Source organism: Stigmatopora nigra, chromosome 5, assembly GCF_051989575.1.
Source record: "Stigmatopora nigra isolate UIUO_SnigA chromosome 5, RoL_Snig_1.1, whole genome shotgun sequence".
NCBI classification, from domain to species: domain Eukaryota; kingdom Metazoa; phylum Chordata; class Actinopteri; order Syngnathiformes; family Syngnathidae; genus Stigmatopora; species Stigmatopora nigra.
The window spans coordinates 10,978,855-11,006,638 of NC_135512.1; the positions used below are offsets into that span (position 1 = coordinate 10,978,855).

Genomic DNA, 27,784 nt, shown 5'->3' on the forward strand with positions numbered 1-27,784 from the left:
TAGAGGCACTCCTGCACCCCGTGATACTTGCGAAAATAAGTGGAACAGAAGCGAAATAAATAAATGTCATCAGCACAAAAGACACGTTTTATCATCATTTTTGGCTCCCTGTGAAAAGTTTTGACTGATAGGTTTAGTTCATCCTCTGGCCTATTGGAAACAAGAGCTAATTTTTGTAAGTATCTTGAAAAAAAAGCCACCACTGGAAGAAAAAAAGGTAAATCAAAATTCTTTCATTGTTCTTCTGTACCATTTTATCTCTGCTTTACTCTCATAAGCAAAGCTGCTTGTCTTTTCAAATCATACTAAATAAGGTGTGCTTAATTCTTTTAAAGCATCTCTCAGCCAGAATGTTCATCGGGATGAAATGGACTGTGAAGAATAAATAAACAATGAGTCAAACCCTTCTGATGACTTTGCACCATTTTTTGTATGTGATATAGCCAAAATATGATTGTATGATATGTGTTCTAAATATACTTAATTTAAGGAAATTTTATTAGAAACATATGTTCAGAATGAGGCAGTGTAGTCCTATTTAACTGATAAATATCAACAGAATAATAATATAATATAAATCAATTGTTAAATAATATGTCAAGTTACAGTTGCAGAAATGGGATGAACAACTTGTTTTGGATTTCATCTGATTTATTGTTCATATTTTTCATGACATTTACATTGGAGATGGAATTGGGGGCGGGGTGAAATGCCCAGTTGCGATTTACAACCACCAGGTGGCGGTGATAACGACTAAAGGTCCCACCAATGAATGTAGTGGGATCATCCCAGTGTGACTGAGCAGAGACGGGAGAAGAACCGAGCTCAAGTCCCGGTGGAACTTTGTCCGAAAGCGATCCTTATCCCTTCTTTGGTCGTCATCCCTCGCTTTGCGTGGGTAATATTGCTTTCAAATAGTTTCCGGCGCGCAATTACGCACGGAGTCGTAGCCACGGCGTTGTTGAATGAGGAAAGCCGCGGACAAAGGGAGGCAGGCTGGAGGTCTGGACTACAACAACTGATTTGAGGAGAGGGGACTCCTGTCGGATGAAGTCGGTTACTCCGAGCATGGGGTAAGTTTGACGTAAAATCTTCCCTCCGCTGTGTTCTGTGGCCGATTGCTACTTCTCTTTATTGTCGTCCTTTTTGAAAAGGCTGCATTTGTAAACTTGCATCTTGACCCTCGTGACCCAAGAACGTCGTCTTGAAACATGGCTGACGTCGAAAAGTAGACAGCGTTATTTTACTATGTGAGGAACTTCAAGGATTCGAACACGGCTTCAGATTGTTCCAACTTCACAGTCGTGATGAAATGCACAAGTAGCGGTCACGCGTATGTGCATTTTGCAGTGACTCCACTCATTTCCTGTTCTTTTTCCACCGCACACAAATTCTACAATCTACATCACTGGTGTCAAACTAGCGGCCCGGGGGGCAAATCCGGCCCGTCACGTCATTTTGTTCGGCCCGAGAAAGTAAATCATGAGTGCTGACTTTCTATTTTAGGATGAAGTTCAAATGAAGATTAGAGATGTATATCATATTTTTCTGATTTTATTTCCCCCTTTTAAGCCAATAATTGCATTTTTTGTGTAGTTAGTTCAGAAAGCATATTGTAAAATCGAAAAATAAATATTTAAAAATATTTCCACTTTAATATTGAACATTAAAAGACGTTGAAAAAAGAAGCTCAATCTATTAAAAAACTGAATGTTTAGGGATTTTGATCCAGTTCTTTTTATCCTATTTAAAAATATATAAATCTAAATATTATATGCGGCCTATGAACCAACCCGAGTTTGACACCCTTGATCTACATGTTGCAAAGTGGATATATTTGGTTTGTTTGCAAGAGGAAGCGCAAGCTGTGCTGCATGTCTCTTCAGCTGGGGAGTGTAAATTTGGTTTGGATTATGCATGCTGCCAATAGTTTGTTTCAATCACACAGTCGCCCTCTGCACCCAACCAGTTTCCTCATAATAGTCAGACCTCCAACCATCACATGGGTTCAATGGGCAGAATTCGGTCAACCTAAGTCATGATTCATTAAGCCGTAAGATTTATTTGAAATATGAACAGGAAATCAAACAATCAAGTCAAGTAAACCCATTATTATTGAAACTCAGTCCACATTGACCCTTTTAAATCACATCAGGGTTCTTTCCACAAACATAAGACTCATTATCAGATAATCCAAATCCACTGGCATTTATGAATGCCAATCCACGTCCCAAAAAAGGCAAATGTCAGACAGCACTGACATTCAGCTGTTTAAGCAGTGTGATTATTTGACTCGGCCCCTTTTCTACCTAGGTGATGAAGATTTCCGTTTTAATATCTGGCATTTTCCGGGGGGAAATATTATCGGACATATGGCTATATATATACCACAATGTACAGGTCGAATACAATCTGTCCTGGGAGACTGATGAATCACCATTCTGTTCAATTTTCAAGCTCTTTCCCCATTGAGTTCAACCTTTTCAATGTATATTCAATCCAGAATCAGATGACTGCCACCGAAAAGCAGTACTGATTGCCCACGCATTGTCACGTGATCATCTCCGGCCAATGATGGTCAAGCGGGGCATGTTATCGTAAATAGACATGATGTGTCTTGACCTCCATGGCAGAGGCTCCATCGAGCCCTGGAGACCGAGTCACCGAAGCCCCTCGGGCAGTGTTTCCCAAACAATGTGCCGCGCGGTACAATGGTGTGTCGTGAGCGATGGTCAGGTGTGCTGTAAGAATTTACAAAGATTCATAAAATGTGATATTCCGAGAGAAAAATCTTAATGTTACGAGGTTTCACAGTTCGGGTTCACAGTAATACGTTTTTTATTGTTGTGTGGAAAAAACTAATCAAATCAAATGTATGAATTCACATTGTTAAATGATTTAGAGGACATAACAATAAAGTTGCATTTTAATATTGATATCATAGAATCTGCTTTTATTAATTTTCCGAACTGTTATGCTTTTACCAACCTTTTTGATGCCTGTTTAATAAAAAAAAAAGAATCAAAGTTAGTTTGTTCAATTTAGAGGTTTCTTGTATATAAACACTGTGTAAAATGTCATTGCTTGCTTAACTGTCTTAACTTTTCTCACTGTGTCCTTCCTTGACTTTCTTCTTGTTCTGCTGCAGAGGAGTTCTTTCCCAGCATTAAAATGTACCCACTACACCGAGAAAGGTACATTTACACCCTTGCCTCTCTTATCTCACTGCAATGCATGACAGGGATGGGCAACAAGTGATGTGTAATAATCTATCACTCTATTTTTAGCTATATTGTTTCACTAATGATCAAGATGCCTCTGGTGAATATGAATATCACATAACTTTTAATCAAACAAATAAGCTCTGGCAAACAATTTATAACTGAAAATGTTGCAGTGAACAGATCATGTTTGGCTCCTCATAATTTCTTGCCACTTTGGAATGATCTTCTAGTACAAGATTGCAACACATAGCAGCTTTTGCCTCAAATTTTGTAATTTTGATTTGTTTCCAGAGGCTACGTTAGGGATTTTTTCCCCCTTGGAGCTAACGACATCAGTATGCCCATCCCTACTTCATGAATTAACTCTTTTCCTTTCACCTGTCTACTCTTGTCATTGTGAAGTGTGTTTGTATTTTCTGATTTAAAGTTGTGTTTCATTTAAATCTTGAATCTGTACAATGGGAACAAAAATATGTAGGACTAGTTATCTACCAGTTTTACCATTGTTCTAATAGTTTTGACATTTTTGCACTTTATGGGTTTATTAAAAAATCCAAGGTTACATGCCATGTTTCGCAAAGTCACTCAATGACAATCAATTAACTTACTAATCAAATTGATGATTAAGAGTCTATGGACTTTGCTTATTTTGTCAGTTTTTTTACCTTTCCTCATTTAACAAGGAGTTTCAGAACGTCCCAGGACTATATATGTTTCAATCCAAATTAGAATCATGTGTCTGGCCTTTCAAAGTGAGCCTTATGAACAACTAAATGCCTGCCTTCTGTATTTGAGTTGTTTAGTATATGAGATGATGGAAAAGTTGTGGGAGGGAAATTTTGTGGCTGCTTCATGTTGACTTGGAGCTTCCACCCAAGCTCCATGCCCATCTGGCAGGGCATAGCTGTGAATATCATCAGTGTGCCCAAGCAAGCTCCTTACTCACCCAACTTGGCTTTTTGTGATAGACCCTCCCTACCCTCTTTCACAAGTTCATTTGGGTCATCAAGAAGACCCACTTTGAAGATGGTAGGAACATCAAGATGGTTCTGATGAAAGAACTGTGGAAAGCATCTTTTCAGAAATGCTGGAAGGTGTAGAATAGAAATCTGGCAAGGTTCATTTGATTTCATGTCGGATTGCTTCAAAGAAGAATAACATAGTTTGTAGTAAGTAGTTTGCCACCAAGGTCATGGAACTTTTGACACACCTTGTTATTTCATTTCATAATGACCGAAATATACATAGCACACTGAGTCCTCACTTGCTCTTGACAGCCTAACTAGCTGTACAGTGGGTGGGAAATATAAAGAATAAAAGATGTCAATGCTCGTGCATGACTGGCTGACCTTTCATGTACAAAGTATGTTCTACTTTTTAAAAGAGAGTTCTTCTTTGCTTCATAGCTGTTTTCAAACATGATATTCCGAGACGTTACCGGGTCATATGACCCAGAATCTATTTGGCTTGTGGCTTTTAGAATAGAATTATTGCCTGTGTGCTTTAAACTGATCAGGTGCTCTTTTTATTCATTCATTCATTTTCTGAGCCGCTTTATCCTCGTTAGGGTCGCAGGGGGTGCTGGAGCTCTTTTTACTTTACAAATAAATTAGGTTAGAAATATGTTTAGGGGTTCTGATTTGTTCACTAGGTAGTTTAAATGATTTTGTTGCTGTACTATTTTACAGAGAAGTTTGCAAAGTTTGTTTAGGTTAGTTAAGACGTTGATTAATTCACTGTATTATTTAGTAGCCTTATTTAAAAATTATTTTGCATTATTATTTAATACTTACATTAGATATGAATTATAAAAGATAAAACTAGATGAAGCCAGCTTATTAGAACCGTTAGAATTTTGTTCACACTGGTTGGAGACAACTTAATATTATTATAATTATTATATATTATTAGAATTATTATTGTCATACAACAGACAACTCCAAATTCTATGTTGTCGTTCGCACACGTGGCTCAATGTTACTTTGGCTTTAAAAGTGTTTATTTTCTCTTGGATGAATGAACCAACGTATTGGCTGGACGTTCAAAGGATAACAACTCTTTGGAGAAATAAACTTGATACTAAATTTTCCAAAACAACAACACCCCTGAAAAATCGAACATCTTGAGGGAACAAGTTTGTTTTTTTAAAGCAGCGGTGCTAAAAATTATCCGTGCAAATGATCCCGTCATTTAGACTCTAATGTTGGAGGTATACAGTATCCAGGACAGAAAAAAACCCTTAAGGGTAAATATAGTTTGTTATTATTAGCCTGACAACCATAAAATTGTTTTTTTAATTATTGTAATTTAAGGATTGCAATTGCACCAGTCTGTTTCAGGACATATAAAACCTGGCCTGACTGGTGAAAGCATAGTATTTCATTAAATATAATGTACTGTATGTATATTGGTACTACCCAGGGATTCTTATGGTTTCAGTGGAACCATGAGTTCCATAATGAGTTCTAGCTTTAAAGGATATTATATTCAATAAAGCTTTGTCAGTAAACACAATCCATCATGCTATAGACGAAACTATTTCCAAAAAGGAGAATAAAATATTGAAATTTCCACACTTCCATATCCATGCATTCAGTTTTCATTCACTATTTGTATTGTGTCAAAACTTTTTCGGGCCAAGACAGACACACAAGAAAGGCCGGCCTGTATTTCTAACATTTATAGCAATATTATCGAGCACTATTTAAAACATGCTCATTGCCAATGTGAGCACATTTTTTTGTGTTCTGTGGAAATGATTACTGGTAATCCCATTTCCATTCATTTTAAAAGCTGCTTTTAGATTTGTGTTTTGAATTAGGGGCATTGTCATGGAACATCTTAAGCTCAAATGTCTTTGTTTCAAGAGCCTCATGGATCTGCATAAAATCATTGCCGGCATACTGTGTATATTATATTCCCACATCCCCCAGCCATCTGATGGTTTAATGATCATTAATTATTCATGTAGGTAGCAGGTCACTAACAGCTTCAAGCAAGCTACACTTCTTGAAGACGGAGTTTGTGACTTAAAGGAGATGTTAACCTTGTTGAGGATATGTTAAGCTTGTCTTGACCCTTGCAAAGAATCAAACAATGTTTTTTTTTTTTTTTTCAAAGTTAGACAAGAGCTGTTTCCATGACCCAGATAATAGTCTACAAGTATCAGCTGCCCCCTGATCAGGTCATTCAATTGTTCCAAATGCCACTCTTTGTCAAACTGACACTAGCTTGTGTAGGCCGATAACTAAAAAAAAATGCAAACAAACTAATACAAACATTTCCCAGAAAGTCATTTTCTTCATTCATTTTCCCTACCGCTTATCCTCAGAAGGGTCCTTAGGGGTGCTAGAGCCTATTCCAACTAATTAATGTCACCAGGCAGGGAACATCCTGAATTGGTGGCAAGCCAATCACAACGCAGAAGGAGACAAACAAGCATTTACGCACAGACTCATAGCTAGGGGCAAATTAGGGGGTTCAACCAGCTTACCGTGGCTGTTTTGGTAATGTGGGAGGACACTGGAATACCCGGAGAAAACCCACACAAGCCAGAAGAGAACATGCATACTCCACACAGGAAAGTGACCCACCTGCCTCGTATTGAACCTTTGATCTCAGAACTATGAGCACTCGTGCAAAACTTATGAAAGAATATTTCTCATAAATGTTCGATATTACGCTGGAGGCCTCCATCCAGTTTTTCTGTTGTTGGACTGAAATCCCTTTAGAGCTTTTTTAAACCCTAAAATACACGTAAATTCAAACAAGTGGTGCTAGCTCTTCTGAAAAAAGGTTTCTTATAAAGATACTAAACTGATACCCTACGGCCAAGTTTCTCTAAATGTTTACTTTTCCTTCACTAATTACCTTTAATAGTCAACACAGGGTTTTTGGTGCCTTTCCCTGAGTGTATACATTCTTCTTGTATCATATTAGATAATTTTCCTTGTTTGTAAAAAAACACTACACATTTTTCCGTTGTTATTTTTGTAACTGAAGGTCACATAATAGAAGTATGAGCAACAATCAATGTTTTTAACCAAAGTGACGTGCCCATCAGGGGTGGAATTTAGGGGCGGGGGGTGACAGGTGGGCGACGCTGTCCACAAAAGGTGGCCCAGTTTTCAGTTGAGAAAGAGTGTGGATAGGTTTTCATAATATTGTATTGTGATTTTTGGAGCTATTATAAAGTATGGGTGTTCATATTTACTTTTTCTTCCAACCCATGTGGAGGGGCTCACAATTTTTTCCCACCGGCACAACCCTCCCACCCACACACACACAGTGGAAGATGATCTCAAGGTGCGAGGGAAAATATAGAGGGGAAAATGTTCTACTGTGATCATAGGGCAGGAAAAAAACACAGTAGGCCTTCACATAGCAAAGTAACAATTGAGACAAAATCCTTTAAATAAACATAACTGAACATGTTTGTGACCCCTTTAATTACTGAACTGTAATCTGCATGCGCTCAGTGCACTCAAGCATAAATGAGCAGCAATGAGTGTGTATGATGGAGGGGATGGAGGAACGGATGCATGTATGACGTGAAAAGTTCGCATCTGATTGATTCAGATGACCTGTCACAAATTTGATGACCGTCACTCATAGCCAAGGGATCTGTAAAAAGATTAACCCTTAGTCCTTCATAAGCCTCTGAAAGAATATAAAAAAATGACTGGATATTGTATCAAATACTTTCATTTAGAAATACCTCATCTCATTTTCTGAAATGCTTTATCTTCATTTGAGTCCTAGGGGGTGCTGGAGCACCCACTGAATTGGTGGCCAGCCAATCATAGGGCACATGGAGATGCACAACCATGCACACTCGCATACCTAGGGGCAATTTAGAAAGCTCAATCAGCCTACCATGAATGGTTTTGGAATGTGGGAGGAAACCGGAGTACCCGGAGGAAACCCATGCAGGCCCGGGAAGATATCTGTATATCTTTCTATACACACAGACCTTTATTAAGATGGCAGACAGCACATTCATTCATTCATTTTCTGAACCGCTTATCAGTGGGTGCTGGAGCCTATCACTGCTAAGTACGAGCACCAGGCGGGGGACACCTGAATTGGTGATCAGACTTTGACACCAGAACTGTGAAGCCGATGCACGAACCACTCGGCCTCTGGATAACCTTCACTGTTGCTGAAATTAAAAACAAAAAAAACATTATCATTTGATCCTGTTAGTTTCCTCGAACCACCGAGTGATGATTCCCATCCGAGTTGATTAGTTTGAGAGGCTTTTCATGAGGCAACAACAAGACAAGCCAAATAAATGAGAAATTTCCATTCCCCGTGTGATTGGGTGTGACAACTGGGAGCTGATGAGCTGTCAATCATCACTTCTCATTAAGATGAGAGGACGATAAAGTGGAAATTTTGGCTGCATCTCGTTTGCTGGGATGATAATTAATTCGTACTTTCTTTTGTCTGGTATTCAGGCAGGTAATTGGTTTTTCTCAGAAAAATCAAGCTTGTTTCAAGTTTGTTTTAATTTTCTTCATGCCTGATAATTAGTGATACGATTGCGTCTCTCAATTTTGCGTGTTGCTGCGATTCTGCTGCAGTTGTTTTTTTGGCTTTGATAAAAAAAATGAAGACACACCATAATTAACCAGCATTACTGATTGTGTTACTATTTCTAAAACAATAAGGCTGTTATTTTTCCTGACAAAATATGTTTTGCATTGGTTTAATAGTTATCTCGTTGAAGCTTTTTTCATCAGACCAGATCATGTTTGGTTGAATGCCTCCTGAATTCTCCATGCCAATTCCTCTATCTTTTTGTTGTCTGTAGAAATACTTTATCTAAAGCCAAAAATGTTGTCCCTTCAGCTTTTTACCAACTCTGTAGTGCTTATCCCTTCCATCTGTGAGCTGGATTTCGCAAATAAAACCTTTTCTCAGCAACTGCCGACATTTTTAAAAATGTCCTTCATATGTTCCTATAAATCTCGAATGAATATAAAATAAATTGTATACTCATTTCAGGCATCATGAATAGCGTTTTCTATCCTTATTTACCCATTAACTCATCAAGTGGCAAATTATTAACATTTACTTACTAATGTGTAAAGCCCACCAATGAAGTCAGTAGTTTTTTCTACAATTATATACTTTTAAACCATTTTATTTCATCGGTTACTTATACCGAATGTCCTTCTGGTACAACAGTGGTGTTCTTGGCTCTGCCACTTCTGGCTATTACTGCAGCATCAGCAACAATGGCTATTGTTGGTATGCAAATGTTGGGTAATACAAAGCAAATCCATGTAAAACAATACATCATATAGCCACTGCTGACCCATATAGAAAAGTCTCTTAATAAGAGTGTTGCTTTTGCTGACCTGTTTTATCCTCATTAACATCATTGTATGCATGGATGACAATACTAAGCAACAATTTTAAATTGGTTATTGTTGTTTTAGGTCTACAGCGGTTTTTAACCCATTTTGGGTGTGTAATACGTAACTGAAAATAACCTTATCCTCTCCACTAGTAATTTGAATTTTGTTAATTGCTAGGGTCTGTAATTATCAGTTTGAAACATGACTGTGCAAGATTATCTATTTTTGTAGATAGATTTTTATATCATTGTTAACTATATTAACAATCACTATGTTATAAAGGATAGCTGTTATGGAAAAATGCAGTTTTTATATGTATTTTGTGAAAATACATATTGAATTGTAATACAGATAAGATAGTTAATGGTGTATTGTGGATAACTACTGCATGGCCTGTTATATTAAAGTGGATATTGTGACAATAACCATACTGAAGATTGATTTAATGTATTGAAAGTAGTATATGCATATTCCTAAATATTGTAGATATGTTGAGAATGAAATAGAGAAAAAGTGGTAGGAACAGATACCTTATTGCTATTCAAGGCAAGTATGTTGCAACGTATCAAAATCAAGCATGTTGCCTTTGTCAGAGCTTGTGAATGAATTCAGCCATTAACACGCCAACATCAATGTATTTTGAAGGGAGCAGCCCATCTTCAGCGCCCGAGCTCATGTTTTCCAGATCGACCCGGCTACCAAACGCAATTGGCTGCCGGCCAGCAAGCATGCCGTCACTGTGTCCTTCTTCTATGATGCCAACCGCAACGTCTACCGCATCATTAGCGTGGGCGGAACTAAAGTGAGTACGAGCATTCACACACATATGAACTTACATTAGTCTTAGATCACAGTGGTGATGATATCATAGACTGTTACACTGATGTTACGAGAGAAGTCAAGAGTTCATCTTGCTATCAATAGATTTGCAACACAGTGCCTTCCTTAGGATTTTGCATGACTAACACAAAGTTCACATCTCAGGTCATTCCGATTTCTTTGCTCTCGATACGATGCATATATTATATTTACATATAAAATGGATTAATATCCATTAACCAAATCTGAAAGTTTCCCAGTCATGTACCCAATGCCTACTGCATCATGAATGCTGAATCCTGAGACATTTCATCAACAAGTGAAATGTGTCAACAGTTTTAGACAAAACAATCAGACCCTTCACACAAGTCACGTTTGACCACACTTAAATGTTGGAATTCATTAAAAAAAAAAGAATTTTGCGTCACGCTCTGTATTGTGAACGTAGGCTAATAAAGTTTCAGTGAGATTATTTGTGTGACCTGCATGAAGATTAATGCAAAAATATTACATTGTAGCTTTTTCAAGGTCTTGAGACACACAAGAAGAATAACAATCAAATTCAAACTAACGAGATTGGTATATGAAGACATTATTCATGTTTCTCCAGTTGTCTATGGAGTGCCTGTGAATAATGTGTCATTGGAAATGACCTTCTTTGGTGAGCCAATGCAAAACAACTTGATAATAGCGTGTCTCAGAAATCATGGAAACTTCTTTGCTTGTTTTATCACAAAGCACATACTGTACAGTGCAAATTTAGTTGATATAATCTAACTGTCTTAGAATATACTCTATATTTATAAATAATTCAAGTGCTTATGACTTCAATTATTTAAAATATAACATCATTTTAATAGAATACATCCTACTTTATCATGTGCTTGATTTGAACACTTCATTTACCGAGCCATAAATCATCAAAAGAGTCAAAATTGACCAACAGTTGATAGACATGTCATCTAAAAATAAGAAAATAGTTCCTAATTCATAAATGTTTGGAGGAAAATCAATTATCAAATAAGTGATGACATAACTGCATCAAAATGAATGAGGAGGAATCGAATTATTTCAACAGTCCATAAAAAAGACGAGGTTTCACAGAAAGAAAAAGGCAACAATTCATCCAATAAGGCAAAAATAATGAGGTGGACCTGAGACCACTACACTGCTACAATTGAAATCTTGTATAAGTCCTATCTTATCAATTTATCATTTGTAACTGTGCTGCAATGTTAAAATTTACTACTTTCGACTTAGTTGGCAGATTTATGAGAAACATGCAAACAGAAAAATCCAATAAATGTTATTATTAAAAGTAAGGATGCAGTCCTACAATCTTTGTCTTGTTATTCGTAATATATAAACCTCCCTTTCTGGATAAATTTAATACATAAATAAATAAATACATGCATTATTTAGGGGTTTTGCTCTAAAAATCATGAACTGGCTCAAAGAGCATATCTTGCGAATGGATGCTGGCAGGTCTGTCAGGCCATGAGCTACAACCACTAGCTCCGAGCTGGCTAGGATATGTGATTCTGTACTGTATCTGTTTAACATCCGACAAAGACTACAGCATACCCTTGGTATTTGCGGTTAAAAGCGATAGGGCCTAAGGACAAATAATGAATAATTGGCGTCCACTATAAATATAATATTGGGTTTTTTTAAACCCAAAATATGACCTCGGATGAATCATCAAATGCATGAAATCAGTTAAGAAATGATCTCGACTCTAGGGAATTTGTATAGTTTGCGAAAAGTAGTCTTGGAATTGGTTTATAAGTGTTATTTGTAAAACGAGGTCAATTGTACTTACAATTGAAGTTCTGTGTCACTTGAATCATTCTTTTGTTTTTCCCGTTAATAGGCTATTATAAACAGCACCATCACCCCTAACATGACCTTCACCAAAACCTCCCAAAAGTTTGGTCAATGGGCCGACAGCCGGGCTAATACAGTATATGGCCTCGGCTTCTCCACAGAGCTGCAGCTGCAGCAGGTAAGATGAAAAAAATCTGAAGAATCTCATCTCTCATCTCATGTTCTGATCCACTTTATCCTCAGTAAGGTTGCAGGGGGTGGGGGGGCTTGGGTGCTGGAGCCTATCCCGGCTGACTCTGGGCCAAAGGCGGGCGATACCCTGAATCAGTGGCCAGCCAATCGCAGGGCACAAGGACATGCACACTCTCACCCATACCTAGGGGCACTTACAGTGTCCAATCCAATTAGCCTACCATGCACGTTTTTGGAATGTGAGTACCAGGAGGAAACCCACATAGGCCCAGGGAGAACATGTAATGTTCACACAGGTGGACCAACCTGGATTTGAACCAAAGGCCACCTAAAACTGAAGCATTATTTATTTATTAATAGACCCAAAAATAAATTGATAAGGAAAAGTTAATGATTGTAAAGTGCAGATTCTGAGCAACAGTTTCTTGTAAATGTCCTTAATTTGCCTTTTGGAGTGGATTTTGGTACATACAAGAAGTTCCACAACTTTTTTTTTTTTAAAGTTGAGGCTAAAGCTATGAGACATCCACTCATTTTTTTCAGTTGACAACACTTTATTGGTGTAACCTCCATGCAAGTGTGCTTCCTGTCACCCAGGGCCATTGCCGACCCCACCCCAGTAACCCAGTTACATTCAAACACAAAGTTATCCAACCAGTTTAAAACAGATTCACTGCCTTGTAAAACAGTCAGATTTGGTTTAACCTCTTAAGACACGGGCTCTTGAAAGGCATGCATTTTCATTTTGTAATCTTTGATATTTAGGCTATTTGGGACCTGATTAGTGTAAAAATAAAAAATTATGTTGTAGTTTTGAGAAAATTGATGTCCACATCATAAGGGGACACCAAGCCCTTGTCGTCCAAAATTTTACATTGTAGTCTTTGACTACCAAAAATGTGATGTCCACACATTTGGACGGCATATATTAATTCATTTTCCAAACCACTGAGATTGACAAGGGTCGATGGGGTCCAGTAGCCTATCCCAACTTTGGGCAAAAGCGAGGGACACCCTGAATTGGTTGCCAGCCAATCACAGGGCTAAAATGTTGGCCACCATGAAACTAAACGGAAGCTGAAAAGTGAATGGAATACATATTATCGTATTGTATATTATCAGAATCTATTGAAATGACTGATTGGGTCCATGTTTATTTCAAAACATGTTTTTTAATAATGCTTACAGGCATACTGAGTTCACCTGTTTGCACTCTTTGTTCATTTTCAGTTTGCAGAACAATTTAAGGAGGTCAAGGAGGCAGCCCGACTGGCCAGAGAGAAATCTCAGGAGCGGTACGAACTGGCCAATCCTGCTCTTAGCATCGCTGCCCCACAGGTTAGCAAAAGCACCAATTTACACTGATATGATTGTTCCATTTGTGCAACCATGTGAATTTATTGCTGTGTGGAAGATGAATGAGTAAAAGAATGTTGAGAACTAGTGCGTCAGTAGTTTGGCTCATGACATTACAGAATTTAGAAAAAAATATATTCATCAATGTTTCTTTGTAGAAAAGCAGATATATTTGCAAATGTCTTGCCATGATGGAAGACTAGGAAAATCACTGTAATTAATGTTAAGAGGTTGAAATCCCAAGATTTAGACCAAAATAGGCTCAAAACGATTAAACATTTATCAAAATAGTTCTTAATCAAACAAAAATAACAGCATCAAAGGCGGTGTTCTGGGCAACACAATGAAAGCCACCCGTGTTGCTAAAATCCCCCGTAGGGGCACTTCGGTGGGTACATTGCATTGGACGCTTACTAGCAAAGATCAAGTCATACCACCATCAAGGCATAATTTTGCCATTGTTTTCTTTCAAGAATCTTCATAGTGGCTTTGGACAGGTGAAGTATTTTGTAATATTGTTCATAGGAAAAGAAATTTCTGCCCCCAAATGTCTACCTGGCATACAATAGCTGCTGTAGGATGCAACAGCGAGTACAGTCTAGAAAAATCTGCACATACATAAACATCCCTGTTGTTCCATTGTTGGACTAAACTTAGAAAAAATGAATCATTATCCTTAATAGCAAGAAATGAGGTATTCAGCAAATCAATAAATGACATTGGGATGTCATTGTAGGCGATAGATAGCTTGTCTCACCATGGAAACCAGGAAATCCAAGGTGCAAGGTTCTAAACAGGGAGGGACTTGGACAAATTAACATTCATTGACTTCTAGATGGGCTAACTGTCAGAGTATATATCATGACAGATTAGTATTTTAGTATTATATTATGCAGCAGTAATTATTTCTCCAGTCCTTCCATACGGTTAATAATATGACACACTCCTTTGTGGCCTATAATTGTTCACATTCATAACGACCCTAATGTGGTAGCTGTGCCTTGTGAGAAAATGAGTTTGACAACCCTGCTGAAGAAAATATATATATACCTACATGTAAGAAAAAAAATACATCTGGCAAAAAAAAGTCAGTCTTTATTTCTTTTCCACTTCACTTGGACTTGCTCTGCTAAAACAGCAGATGTGTACTTTGGAGCATCTGTTATATAAAAGCTACAGGCAATAAGGTCCAGTGTCAGAAATATTTATTATTCTAAACATGAATTTTATTTCCTTATCTTACCCAGACAAGTATTTGCTTAAATGTTTGTTTGGGGAAATATTTTGTCTGTCCCAGCCTGTCTGTGCCGCAGTCCACGAAGGAAATTAAAAACCAAGCATCCATAAGTTTTGTGTGGGAAAATAAACTTGTGACACTGGCCTCACACTTATTAAACATGAAATGGCCTTGAAAATAGAGCTTAAAGGCCCTCTCATAGGTCCAGCAATCCTTAAAAACATTTTGGATGAATGAAAAAACAGTTATTTCGACTACCTCCATATTAACTACCATTTTCACATTCTGGATAATCGTTAAGTGTCCCAATACTTTTGTCCCTGTGGTAACTCACATTTTGTCAGCATTTATGAATGTCGAGGCAGTTGTATTTCTCTGCCTTTTGATTGGATACCACAACATCCACGGTATATATGCAGATGGGTGTAGTAATACAGTTGAAATGTCAGTAATCAATATTTGATAACATTTTGTAGCCATTGAAACCATGCTAGAAGTTGTTGTGTGTTGCATTGTGAGGTTACACAGGTACATTAAGGGAAGCCTTGCATGTACTGATGCATTGGAGCCATGAATAAATGAAGGAGGCTTGTGGTCTCAATGAAGCTCAGAATGTGGGGACAAGAGCTTTATATAAGCTCAGAGAGCAAAATGGACTGAGGCTCGAATAAATAAGTCAATAGTGTAATGTACTTCCAAAAAAAAGGTGCAGCCATATCACGATAAAAGCTTTTAGAAAAGCAACTTCATCTTCAAAATTGCCAAGATGTCATTGACGGTGAAGCCTATGTTCATTCTGGTTTAGATTAGTTCTGCATTTCACAATAAATTGTCTAACTCTTCGTTAATATATAATATATATTTTTTCATCGCCATATTTTACTGTCATAATTTCATGATAAAATCTTGAAAAAAAGAATTTAATCAACAAACCTATGAATGTGCTGCACATCCTAGAACTATCTACCAATCAGTCACCTCGTGGAGAACACATAATGACATTTTTTTTTAATTTTTCTCCTCTATCTTTATTTTACTGCTGCCTCATGGGATGTGGACACACAATCAGCTGTCTCGGGTATGTGAAATGTTACCGTAAATCAATATTAAGGCAGATATTTTATGATATTCTTTGTTATTCATCTCTGTTGCATGATGGGTTTGGTGAATAATTAATCTGAAGTCTGATCAAATCTGACTTGAGAGCCTAATGTAACTTCAGAATACGGCTTGTGCTTTTCACAAAGAGAACTGCCTTTGTTAACACTGGCTGCTGAACTGCAAATATGCTTACCTCTACAAGGAAGAGTTCCTCTTCATTGGTTTGTTTGTCCTTTTTTTTGTTGCTAATCCTTTTGTTTGTTGTTGAGCAGCATGAACAAATCTCTGCTATTTGTTATGAATAAAAATGTAAAGACATCCATCGATCCATCTTAGGTAGTGCTCGTCCTCATTAGGGGTTATGGCTGGGCTGAAGAATCTCCCATCTGATTTTGGGTTAGATTCTACATCCAACCAATCCCCTGACATGACATTTTTTTTAGTAGTCAGGAAGAACACGCACAAGATAACAAGAACCTTGCCATTTGAGGACTGTTGGCATGCTAAACACAAGGGCATTGCACTGCCCTGTAAAAAGCATATCTTTTTCAAAATCCTAGCCAGGCTGTGTGATCAAAGCATGGCCAAACACATTCGAACTTCCAGTGTAGTATATATATTTTTTATTTGGCAATAATTCAAATTGTAAAATCACATTACACCACTCTTAGATATTTATGTCGTCTAAATTTGTTCTGTCCATGTCAGAATTTATCAATAGATGTTGCAACTTCTAACGAAATGTTTCATATCTGAAAAATCTATCTGATATACTTCCCTAGTCGTTAAAAACCCTTGAGAGAAAGAATACTCAAATTCTTTGAAGTTGACTAATGAGATGTTACTTGGTAGATGGTGCAACAGTAACTCCCACTCAGCTTGTTAGGAAACAACATGGAGGGAATTCTGCTTTTTTTTTTTTAATCCCATTCATAATATATACAATCATTCCACAGAGTGAATTGTTAAATTCATTACAAGCACAGATAATACTTTGGCTTTAAACCTTGACCATAGTTGTCTTCTTTTACTTTGATTTTACTCACGGGGCTTCTTGCTTCTCTACATCTGCGGGCCTTTTGTTTAATTTCTGTATTTGCCTCCATATGGGCAGTCAGGGCTGCAGAGTACTAGATAATACACTATCCTCCTTGGGGGAATACTGACAGGCTCGATGTAATTAATATTACAAGACTTCTCAAAAGTAAGTGCAAGAGTGTAATGCCTCAGCTATTATTTGGTGTCTTATTTTGCTTTTTGCACAGAAAAAGAAATAAGTGGACAGGGAACTCAAATGTGCCAAACAAACTACATTGAAGGGTTCCCAACGGGTGTGCTGTCACAATCAATATTTAATTTTCATCTTAATCAGAGTAAAACGAATTTACTCAACCATTTATGTTTTCAGTTTGTTCAGTGTCTTAGTGTTTGGAATTATTTGAAAGCCATTATGACATCATGAGGATGAAAAATAATTCCGAATGTATTAGGTTTTGCTAAATTTAACATCATTTCTACTCACATGTACTTTGTTCTTTGTCGCAGATGTCAAACGCACGGCCCATAATCCACACATAAACAACATAGATTCTATTTAATATTTTTGTTAATTCATGTATACATTTATCATGCAAATTGTCACTTAAAAAAACGATTGGGATCTTGACTTTTGGATTCACAAGCCTAAATTTTGAATATACAACAAAAGGTTTTAACTTTTCAGATTTCTCAACAAGTTATAATTCAATATATTATGTCTATTTAATCATTTCAGCTATTCATGATTTTGTATGAAATTGGAGATGGCCATCCAAAAGAAACCGTAACTCTGAAGTGGCCAACAACAAAACAAAAAGAAAATATTTCTCTTTTAATTGGCTGGTGACCAGATCAGAGTGTACCCGACATTCTGTCCAAGCTGTTTGAAATCTGGGAAAATGCTGGAGTTTTTGTAGAATTCTCACACACAACTATAACAAAAACATGCAGAAAAGCTGGAGGCAACTTTCAAATCCAACCCTCCTCCACTGTGGAGCAGATTGATTAATTACTGTGTTATCCAGGAACATATAAATAATGAATAAAATAATCATTTTGGTGTCTTATTAAGCTAAATTGTTTGTATTTTTGCGGGTGGTCTAGGAGCTGTCAGATGACCGTCATTCTCCACCACTGCTGACAGTTAACGGTCCAGGGGAGGAAAAGTTATTTCGCAGTAAAAGTGCAGAAATGGAACTAACAGTGGAGAAGGAGAAGGTCAAGAAGATGTTGTCTGAAGGGTAATAACATCTACCATTTCTTCTAATTTTCACAATTTATGTCGGAGTCCAAATTGAAAGTAATTATTGAAGTTGATAAATTCCATTTAACAATTTCAAAGCTAAAATGTATTGAAATGATAACTATTTTAATTAATAGGCAGAGCAGTATGTATAATATTGCATTTGTAGTTCGCAGTGATGTAAAACTGCAATACACTCTCACACTGACATGATTCTAAAATCTTAAAGGCAGAATAATTTATATAATGTTCCTCTGTTCACCCGTTGACTAGATAAAGCAATGGATTAATTTAAAGCCTGAGAACTAACACAATTAAATGCGTAAACAGTGTCCATGTTGTCTAGTAGTGTCTCCTAAAAACACTGTTTTCCCCCAATGGATGAGCTGAGAGCCAAACTGGTATTTTAGGGTTGGATGAGTACCACTTAAAAAGGGCTTACTGAGAGGAGAATATAAAGTTAAAATGAGCCTAAAGTGTCACAAAACCGAGAATTAGTTGATTAATGCTTGTGCCAAATATAGGTTATTTTGTCATGCACTGGTGAAGTCGTGAGACAAGTTGGCCCATTTTATCGACACATCCAATCTTGATTGTCACTGATTTCACAGTGGATCATCATCCACTTATCATTTAGAAGGTCACAATTTGTGCATGCACTTAACTGAAGTGAAAATTGTAACTACTTAGGCAAACTATTATACAACAAGATTTCCTTTACGCAGTCGAAATATAATGAGTTGAACATATTTTTAAGTGGAGCAGCTCTGAATAAGTGTTCTACTCAAGAAAAACAGATTTGCCTAGTGGAGACTTTGTCCTTGTGTTCTTCAGTTTAAAAAAAAAACAAAAAAAACTCACATTTAATTGGTCCATTCAGTGGACATCCCCAATTTTTTATACATGTCTTTATCTAGTTTGTGTGCCACAGTCATCATAGTGGTTTGTATGAGATTAACAAAAAGCAAAACATGTCATGAGCAACTCTAATCCAGATGCTTTTATTTGATGAGTCTATCAGCCTGTGCAGGATCTTTTCCTCTGTTGCTATGGTGAATAGCTGTATGGTTGCTAAGCTGTGGAAAGATATGACTTACGGTAATGCATTTCAAAGCCCTCTGGTATATTTGATATCCTGACTAAATCCTGACCTTCACCAACATATCACTTCATGGTGACTATCGGCCATAATCTAATTCAGATCAGTTTTTTTTTTGTTTCTATGAAAATGGATAGATCATCCAGGCTTCAGCTTTATGGTTAAGAAACTACATTAAACTGTTATTACTACAGTTTCTTGCCCCCTTTTTTTCCATTTGTTCTTCCTACAGCGTTAATATCGATTTATTTTTGTTAAAGCCACTCTTAAGATAAAATGTTAATGCAATATGAGCAAAAAAGACCAGGCCAGTAACACTTGTGAGCATACTAAAAGAGATTACTGGTTCCCTTTTACGGGTATACTGCACACAGCTTTATTGTGGGTTTAGCACTTCAGGTACATTCAGCAGCAATTATATACTAGAGTGGTTATAGGCTATTTTGTCTTAATTATATGCCAGTGACATTTTGAAGACATAATTGTAAAAAAAAGGATTACATATAACGTTTAAGACATTGGGTCTTTATGCCCATAGAGGTAGGTAGCCATGCTTTATTTAATTTTTATTATTCACCGGTGTGCAAATTTGCACATGCAGGCTTCAACTTTATGCTTAGGAAATTACAGTATTTTCCAGACTATAAATCGTACTTTTTTTCATAGTGTGGCTGGGCCCGCCTTTGCTTATTGTCTCTGCTGCTCCATATTTTACTATTACTTTAACATATAAACTGCCACCTCATACTCAGGCGCAATTTATACTCCGAAAAATACATACACATTAAACTATCGTGCTACAGTTTCTTTCCCTTTACCATAACTAGACACAATTAATGATTTAGCAGTGACAAGCTACATATTTGTCAGATTCAGTTATTGAGCTAGCTAATTTTCAATATTTCAACATTTGGCTCTGTTATCAAGTTGGTATCACAAACTCATTAGAATACCTAATGTTATGCTTAGTGCATTTTATTATTTCACCCTAAAATGAAAATTGAAGTCATCTGAAAGTAAAATAAAAACTTTTTGCCACCTAGGTCCATGTGTGAAATCAATCTGGAGGCAGAACTTTTCACCTTACAGGACAGTAACTCCAAGCTTGTGGCAGCGCTGCAGGAGGCCAACGGCAGTGTGGAACAGTGGAAGCAACAGTTGGATGAATACCAAGAGGAAACGGACCGACTTCGAGAGCAGGTGGGTCAATTGCAAAGCATTAGTAGCCCTTCACCAGATTTGAAAGTAGCATGGATTTGTGTTTTCATAGCACAATTTTAGTTATTCCAAAGGAAAAGACACAACAAAAAAACTTTACAACTGACTTCTTACTACTGATGCTATTGGATGATGGCAAAAAAGTTCAATTCATGAAATTCCTCAACTCTTTTAAACACACATTGTGCATTTGAGGGAGCTGACAACATGTTACAATTGCAATGCATTTTGCAAGAGCTGTTTCGCTTGTTCATAACCATGTGGAGAGATGGACTTATTTCTTTTGACAAGGTCTTGTGAGAAATGTAGGGTCCGTATTTCATGTTTAATTCATTGTGCAAGTTATATGGCCTTGATCCATCAAAACAATCATTTTCAAGGTGACTATACTATTTGGTGCAGCAACTGACCTTTGTCAAAAACCTATCCTCCTTATAAAACACTCCCCCTTTTTTCCCCCCACGCAACGGCTTATTCCATTAGCAAGAGTCCAGGTGAATGATATCCCCAAATAGAGACACACATTGGCATTCTCTACCGCAATGTCAACCAGGTGGCTGGAACTAGAGCAGGCCTCCAGGGTTTGGCAAAGTGGAGGGCAGACTTCGATACTGTCCACCTTCTCTACCCTTGCTGTCCCACTTAGAGGAACATGATGAATTACTGTTAGGACTTCAGGGATCCTTCTAAATCCCTTGTCACATATGTTTCAATGTTCTCTACAGTAGTGGCAAGTACATTTTTTGTACATTACACTTTGTCATACGGTGTATTGTTACGTCATGGATTACTGCACCATCAAATGAGTTTCAGTTTAGACACTGTGGAGAGGATATTTCTTTTAAAGGGTAAATTTGAATTTTGATTGACAGTGAGAGATGATTTAATTTTTTTTATTGTTTTGATTATTGTGATTTTTAGCTTACACTGTTCTGAAACTGCTCTAGGCTATATTGATATGAACTCTTGCTTGTCAGCTTGATGTATTTAGTCAAGTCTTATGTGTCCATTGTTTTTTTTTCTACTCTCCTTGTTGACTGTCAGTTTGATAGCAATCACAGTGCTCCCTGTGGAGTTCAGAGAAAGAGGGAGCTTTGGGGAGATCGACACTGTCACATGAGAAAACAAAAACGATCTGCATGGCTTCTCTGAGACTCTGCCAAGTTCGGTGTATAAGGGTGAAATTTAAAATAGTGATTCTTCAAAATATGACAGGATCCTATTTCGCATGGGCGTTACAATTCCAGATACCTCTCTATTCATTAGCCACGTACTGAAGCAAATAATTACATAGGCATTTCATGCATCACCAATGTAAGGAAATTAAAACAAGACAAGAGTCACCCTCAAATTTTGAATCGCAATAGTGTATGGGTGATCATATCAATGTAAGGTTGTTGGAAAGCTTTTTGCAATTACAGTATGCAGAATTTTGTATACTGATTTAGCAACTTTCTGCGCAAAGTTTCGCAACAGCTCCGTTTTCTGTCAGTGAGTAAACAAATGGGATTATTCATTCACAGAACATAGAGAAAATACTTCATATGAGATTGGAAACATTCATTTATTTTTCATGTAATTGCTGTACGTACTTGAACAGTAAGTAAACCAGTAATTTATATATATATATATATATATATATATATATATATATATATATATATATATATATATATATATATATATATATATATATATATATATATATATATATATATATATATATATATATATATATATATATATATATATATATATATATATATATATATATATATATATATATATATATATATATATATATATATATATGTATGTATATATATGTTTATATATATATATATATATATATATATATATATATATATATATATATATATATATATATATATATATATATATATATATATATATATATATATATATATATATATATGCATATATATGTATATGCATATATATGTATATATACAATATTACAATATTCAATATGTAGTTATAATGCTGTTTTTTTTAATAATAAGCTTATTCAGATGGGAATTCAATGCTCCATTCGGCTTTGTGATCACTGAGCCGTGACGTATAAGTGCAAACGGTGCAAACCATAAAATTGAATTAGTTGTTAAATCACATCAAAGCTCACCTTTCTGACTTTTCAAAAAATATGTTGAAAAATTGTAAGTGGGTCAGATGAGGAAAACAGCTTACATAAGTGTTCTTAATGTCAATTTTGATGTTTCATTGCCGTGACTACTGCCAGTCAGACAACAAGGGGCAGAATGGATCACCAGAATTTACATGATTCATACGCAGTATGGAATATATTGCTGTAGTCTTCAGTGATGTTCTGAAATATGGTAAAGCTTGGGTGACTATGTTCCAAATTTTCTCTTCGTTGAATCTATTTTGTATATAAACAATCTGTAGGTGTGTAAGCAGTCTGCTGATAACAGGATGTGAGTTGCCATCTGTCATTTGTAAATGACACCATTCATTAGGCTTGATAAACCCCCTTAAAGCTCATCAGCGGATAATCACCATAATGAGATCAATTCTATAGCTTGATGGATGATGATCTCTAACCTAATTTCTAATTCGGTAATCAGATTTACCAACGGCAACAGATTTTACAACAGAAAAAAAAACGAATGAAAGTCGTATTTGATGCAGTGCTTTGTTTAGTTTGACATTGCTTATAAATTGCATCACAACAGCAGCTATATTTAGATGAGGACAAATTAAGCACCTCACTAATTAGGGGACTTTATTGACTGTATGACGTTAGGCTCATGAAAAATACTTTCAAATGGTTGCTACCTGTATTTATAAACATTGGATTGACTTTATCCTTAATGTATTTGCAAATAGAGCAAGTCATTGTTAAATAATGAACCAACAAGTACACAGTAATCGTGCACCCATCTTTTTGTGATCAATATCCTAATGATGAAATGTGAGATTCTATTAAATATCAATGTGTTATCTTCTAGGTGGCAGACTTGGAGGCACAGCTTGGCCATCCTGCTGCTGCTCACGCTGATAAAGAGGAGCTTAGCCGCTCACTGGAAGAGCTGGAAGCCCTGCTTAGTGCCAAAGACCAGGTAAAATATAAGACACAATCCACTCTGTAGCCGCACATCCATTCCTGCTCATTATCCTAACTTAGCTTTACTGAGAAAGTTTCGACCAACTGTAATTTTCTACATCTTAAAGCGGCCTGAGGTACTTTAGTTGCAACTGCATGTTTAAAGACTTTTCTTAGATTTTGTGATAGACATTGTAAGAATAATGACAAGAGCGACATCTTGGGAGTATCTCGCTTAAATTTCTATTTCAATAAAGTCAGAAAGAATCACTTTTCAGTGCCCATGAGGAACAAATGACGCAGTGGAAAAGTGAAAAACGTGAAGTAAAGGGAATCCGTTGTTTGAACAAAGATCCTGATTAGGGTTGATGCTTTCATTTTCAACATCAATGCCTTAACACTAAATATTTCTGGGGAGTTGTATTTTGATATCAGATTCAATTGTACTGTGAATACTATTGTTGAATACATTTTCATGCATTTGGTCGAGAATTTAAAAATTGAGTGGCAGGATAGCTCGGGTCTTAATTTTAAAGTGTTAAGTTCCATATCCGTGTAAACTTTTGGAAAATTCGAAGGATTTTTTGGTTGCATTTTTAAAAAGTGAGATATAATGTTAACAAATTATTTTCTAAATTCACGATCATATCTCAGTGTGCAAGCCATGTTTAGAGACCTCATGTAATTATTGGGGTGAAAAAAGCACCTTAAAACAAATGTTATTGTTATGACTTTGTTCTTGTCTTGTCAAGGCCACTTACTTGGTTGAGCACTTTTTTTATACTCCAAGGCACGCCCTTACCGGCACAAAAACATTAACACTTCCATTTTTTTCCTAATATTTTTTAAGTGTAACATTAGAAACAGAGTTCTCGCCAAGTATGCAGTATTTGTCAGCCTTGCGTTTTACAGAAGTGCAATTATGTTGCAAAGCTATATCTACACTACACTTCATGAGGAATGTTGAAGTGAAGCAAACATGGATTAATTATGTTTGTTGTTTTAAAAGGGTTAGTCAATTTTACTTCAAATAAAACAACATTTGACAATGAAATCACAGGAAGAAATTCCCTTCGAGTTGTTGCTTTTGTGGTTAACAATACAATCAGTCTGTCACAACAGATAAACACAGTCCAAATTCCCAAAGGACCATCCTACTTTAACACATGTCAAAAGTATTTTTTGTTGTGCCTTTGCTTAAAATAACAACTTTCTCTCTAATATTCACAGTAAGGGCTCCCTTGTGACATTTTTTTTATCTAACCATTTATAGGAAATACACAGTCTGCAGAGCAAGAGTTGTGATGTGAAGGAGCTCGAGAGGGAAAGAGAAGAGGCCATAGAAAGACTCCAGGTAAAGTTGTTTCTTTCCCCCCATTTTTTTTCTCAAGCTGAATTATATTGCAGTTAACAGCTTGTGCAGAATAATGAGGACTAATACATTTCCTTTCAATGACTAAATTGGGTACCATTGTTAATTGTTCTGACTTAAAAGCTTCAGCCGGTTTTCCGTGTGTTCTCCTTATATGTGGATATTTTTTTAATACAAATGACCTGGTGACGGTTGCTCTAGAAACAGAAATATATATATAGAAATATATACATATGCCAGTCGTGATTTTCTTGGAACTATGATAACAGAGAAAATAATGTTTAAACACAGAAAACGGAAAACATTTTGGTCCTGACATTTTGAAACAAATGCCAAGTCAGATAGACCAGAAGTCCTTTAGGTGGTGGGTAAGGTTTAACTTACGGACAACATGTCAGAATGGCAGAGAAGGCGTTAAATATTTTGGTTCACGAATCAAATAAAAATTCCCGAATTTATTTCCTTCATCTATAATAAGTATGTATAGGATGCGAAAGCAAACCGAAGTGCAATCAAACAGTTTGAATTGAGCCGAGGCAACATAGGTGACCAAGAAAAAAAGGTGGGCACAAATTGTTTACACATTTAATACATATTATTAGTACACAGTCTTATGAAATAATTACAAATATTCTGATTTTGCGAACAAATTGAGTAGGTACTTTTAGTGTTCAGGTGTAGACACTATGCGACTAAAAATGTGTCAACTTTCATGTCTCCTAGGAAATTTTGAGTGTCTGACATCATGAGCAATGCAAACTATCTGTAATACACGCATTTGATTGGCTACAACACTTCTGGCATTCAAAAATGACTACACACAGCAATTAGCATCAGAAATATTGCTCTTTGTTGACATTGTTCCTCCACTATTTATCAATCAATCAAAATCAATCTATTATGTTTCAATGTGTTAAACATTATTCTTTCTACTGGGATGCAACTGATTAAAAACATTACTTATTTCAAAGATTTGCAGGTACCACTTATCTTTGTTTGTTTTGGATACTGCTGATCTCTACTGGTACAATGGGGAATTGCAGTCTGCTGCCTGCTGTACCACTATCTCATCTCATTTTCTGAACCACTTCATCCTCACTAGGGTTGCGGGGGGTGTTGGAGCCTATCCCAGCTGACTTCGGGCCAGAGGCGGGGGATACCCTGAATTGGTGACCAGCCAATCGCAGGGCACAAAGATGAGAAGCAACCATTCACGCTCACTCATACCTAGGGGCAATTTAGAGTGTCCAATCAGACTACCATGCATGTCTTTGGAATGTGGGAGGAAACCAGAGTACCTGGAGAAAACCCACACAGGCCCTGAACATATTCATATTCGTGTTAATGACCATATATATGTAAATATGTAAGATTGTAAGGGCTAATTTCCATTTTTGCAGTTACCTCTTGTGCAAATTACCTGGAGATAACCCACACAGGCCCTGAACATATTCATATTCATGTTAATGACCATATATATGTAAATATGTAAGATTGTAAGGGCTAATTTCCATTTTTGCAGTTACCTCTTGTGCAATAATGCTAAACATTTGGTTTCAGTGTAGTCTTCAAGGACAAAACAAAAGACTTTTCTTTCTTCAATCAAAAGCATACTGATTGATTCATTTTGTCTAGTGGCACTTTTCATGGATGTACATTCATGCTTCATCTATTCAACCTGCCTCTTCTTTGAGAATTTACCACTCAATCGTCCTCACAAAGAGCACAAGTGCAAATTTAAATCTTATAAACAGACGGACAGAAAATAAACTGGAATAATTTGAGTCTAACTTCACTAGATGGTAAATAAGAAAGCGCAAGTTCTGACTTTAAAGCAGAAAGGCAACTGGTTCAGGTTGAAACTAAACTTGTCTTAATACAATTCATTGCACTTTGACAACTAGAGGTATTCATTATTTTGTCTTGGACAAATGTCAAGGAAAATACATTACTAATGTCAACACAATTTCATTTACACATTAGATAGTGTGGACAATCATTGGAGAAAGCTGGTGTTCTGTACCAGCTATGAAGAAAGGGCACTTCACCATCAATGAAAGAAATATCAGACATTGTTTTAGAACTATATTTCTACAAATAGGTCTCTGATAGGCTGGTGTTTAACTAAGGGTTGTTTGCAGGAGCTTGAAAGACGAAATGTCGAGCTGGAGGGTCAAATCAGAAGCACTGAAAAGACGCTCAACTCCAGCAGGGAAGAACGTGAAAAGGCCGAGGTGGAAGTCCGAAGTTTCCTCGAGGCCCTCGATGTGAAAATCTGCGACTTGAGTGACTTGAGACAAAGTCTAGCAAACCTGGTGGATAAGTAGTCCCGATTAAAGCCGTTTGTATCTCTACAGTCAATACACATTTTCACTACTCTGAACTCGTTTGGCATTTACTGATAGAGAAGTTTACATTTTCTTAAGATCAAGGCATGCATGAGAAACCTCTCATTGGAAAAATGCACTGAAGACAGTATCTGTAATACATATTCAAACTAATTTACAGCAGAAAAGCAAGTATCAATCAAACTTTTAGTGCCATAACACCAATCACTGCTATTTGGAACAGAGTTCGATCATAACACCAGCTGTATAGATCTGATTTT

General features: G+C 36.6%; 1 protein-coding gene across 3 annotated transcripts; it reads left to right on the forward strand.

Annotated features, from left to right (window-relative positions):
• The first annotated feature begins 760 nt into the window (after window positions 1-760).
• homer3b (homer scaffold protein 3b) lies at window positions 761-27,559 on the forward strand. 3 transcript variants are annotated; one of them, XM_077716845.1, is made up of 11 exons: window positions 761-1,073; window positions 3,149-3,194; window positions 10,235-10,391; window positions 12,282-12,413; window positions 13,658-13,765; window positions 16,090-16,098; window positions 18,264-18,400; window positions 20,545-20,701; window positions 23,710-23,820; window positions 25,078-25,158; window positions 27,318-27,559. In XM_077716845.1, exons 2-11 carry the CDS (start codon window positions 3,172-3,174, stop codon window positions 27,501-27,503), a joined length of 1,101 nt encoding a protein of 366 aa, XP_077572971.1. In that variant the 5' UTR covers window positions 761-1,073; window positions 3,149-3,171; the 3' UTR covers window positions 27,504-27,559. The 3 variants fall into 3 exon arrangements, with proteins under 3 accessions (XP_077572971.1, XP_077572970.1, XP_077572972.1); XM_077716844.1 differs by lacking the exon at window positions 3,149-3,194; XM_077716846.1 differs by lacking the exons at window positions 3,149-3,194; window positions 16,090-16,098.
• Window positions 27,560-27,784: the final 225 nt, after the last annotated feature.

Bases quoted from the DNA above. Each gene is read 5' to 3' on its own strand.
- homer3b (XM_077716844.1), top strand. From the start codon at position 1,048: ATGAAGTCGGTTACTCCGAGCATGGG. The intron at 1,074-10,234 runs GTAAGTTTGACG...TGTATTTTGAAG, and splicing joins TCGGTTACTCCGAGCATGGG to GGAGCAGCCCATCTTCAGCG. The intron at 20,702-23,709 runs GTGGGTCAATTG...GTTATCTTCTAG, and splicing joins CGGACCGACTTCGAGAGCAG to GTGGCAGACTTGGAGGCACA.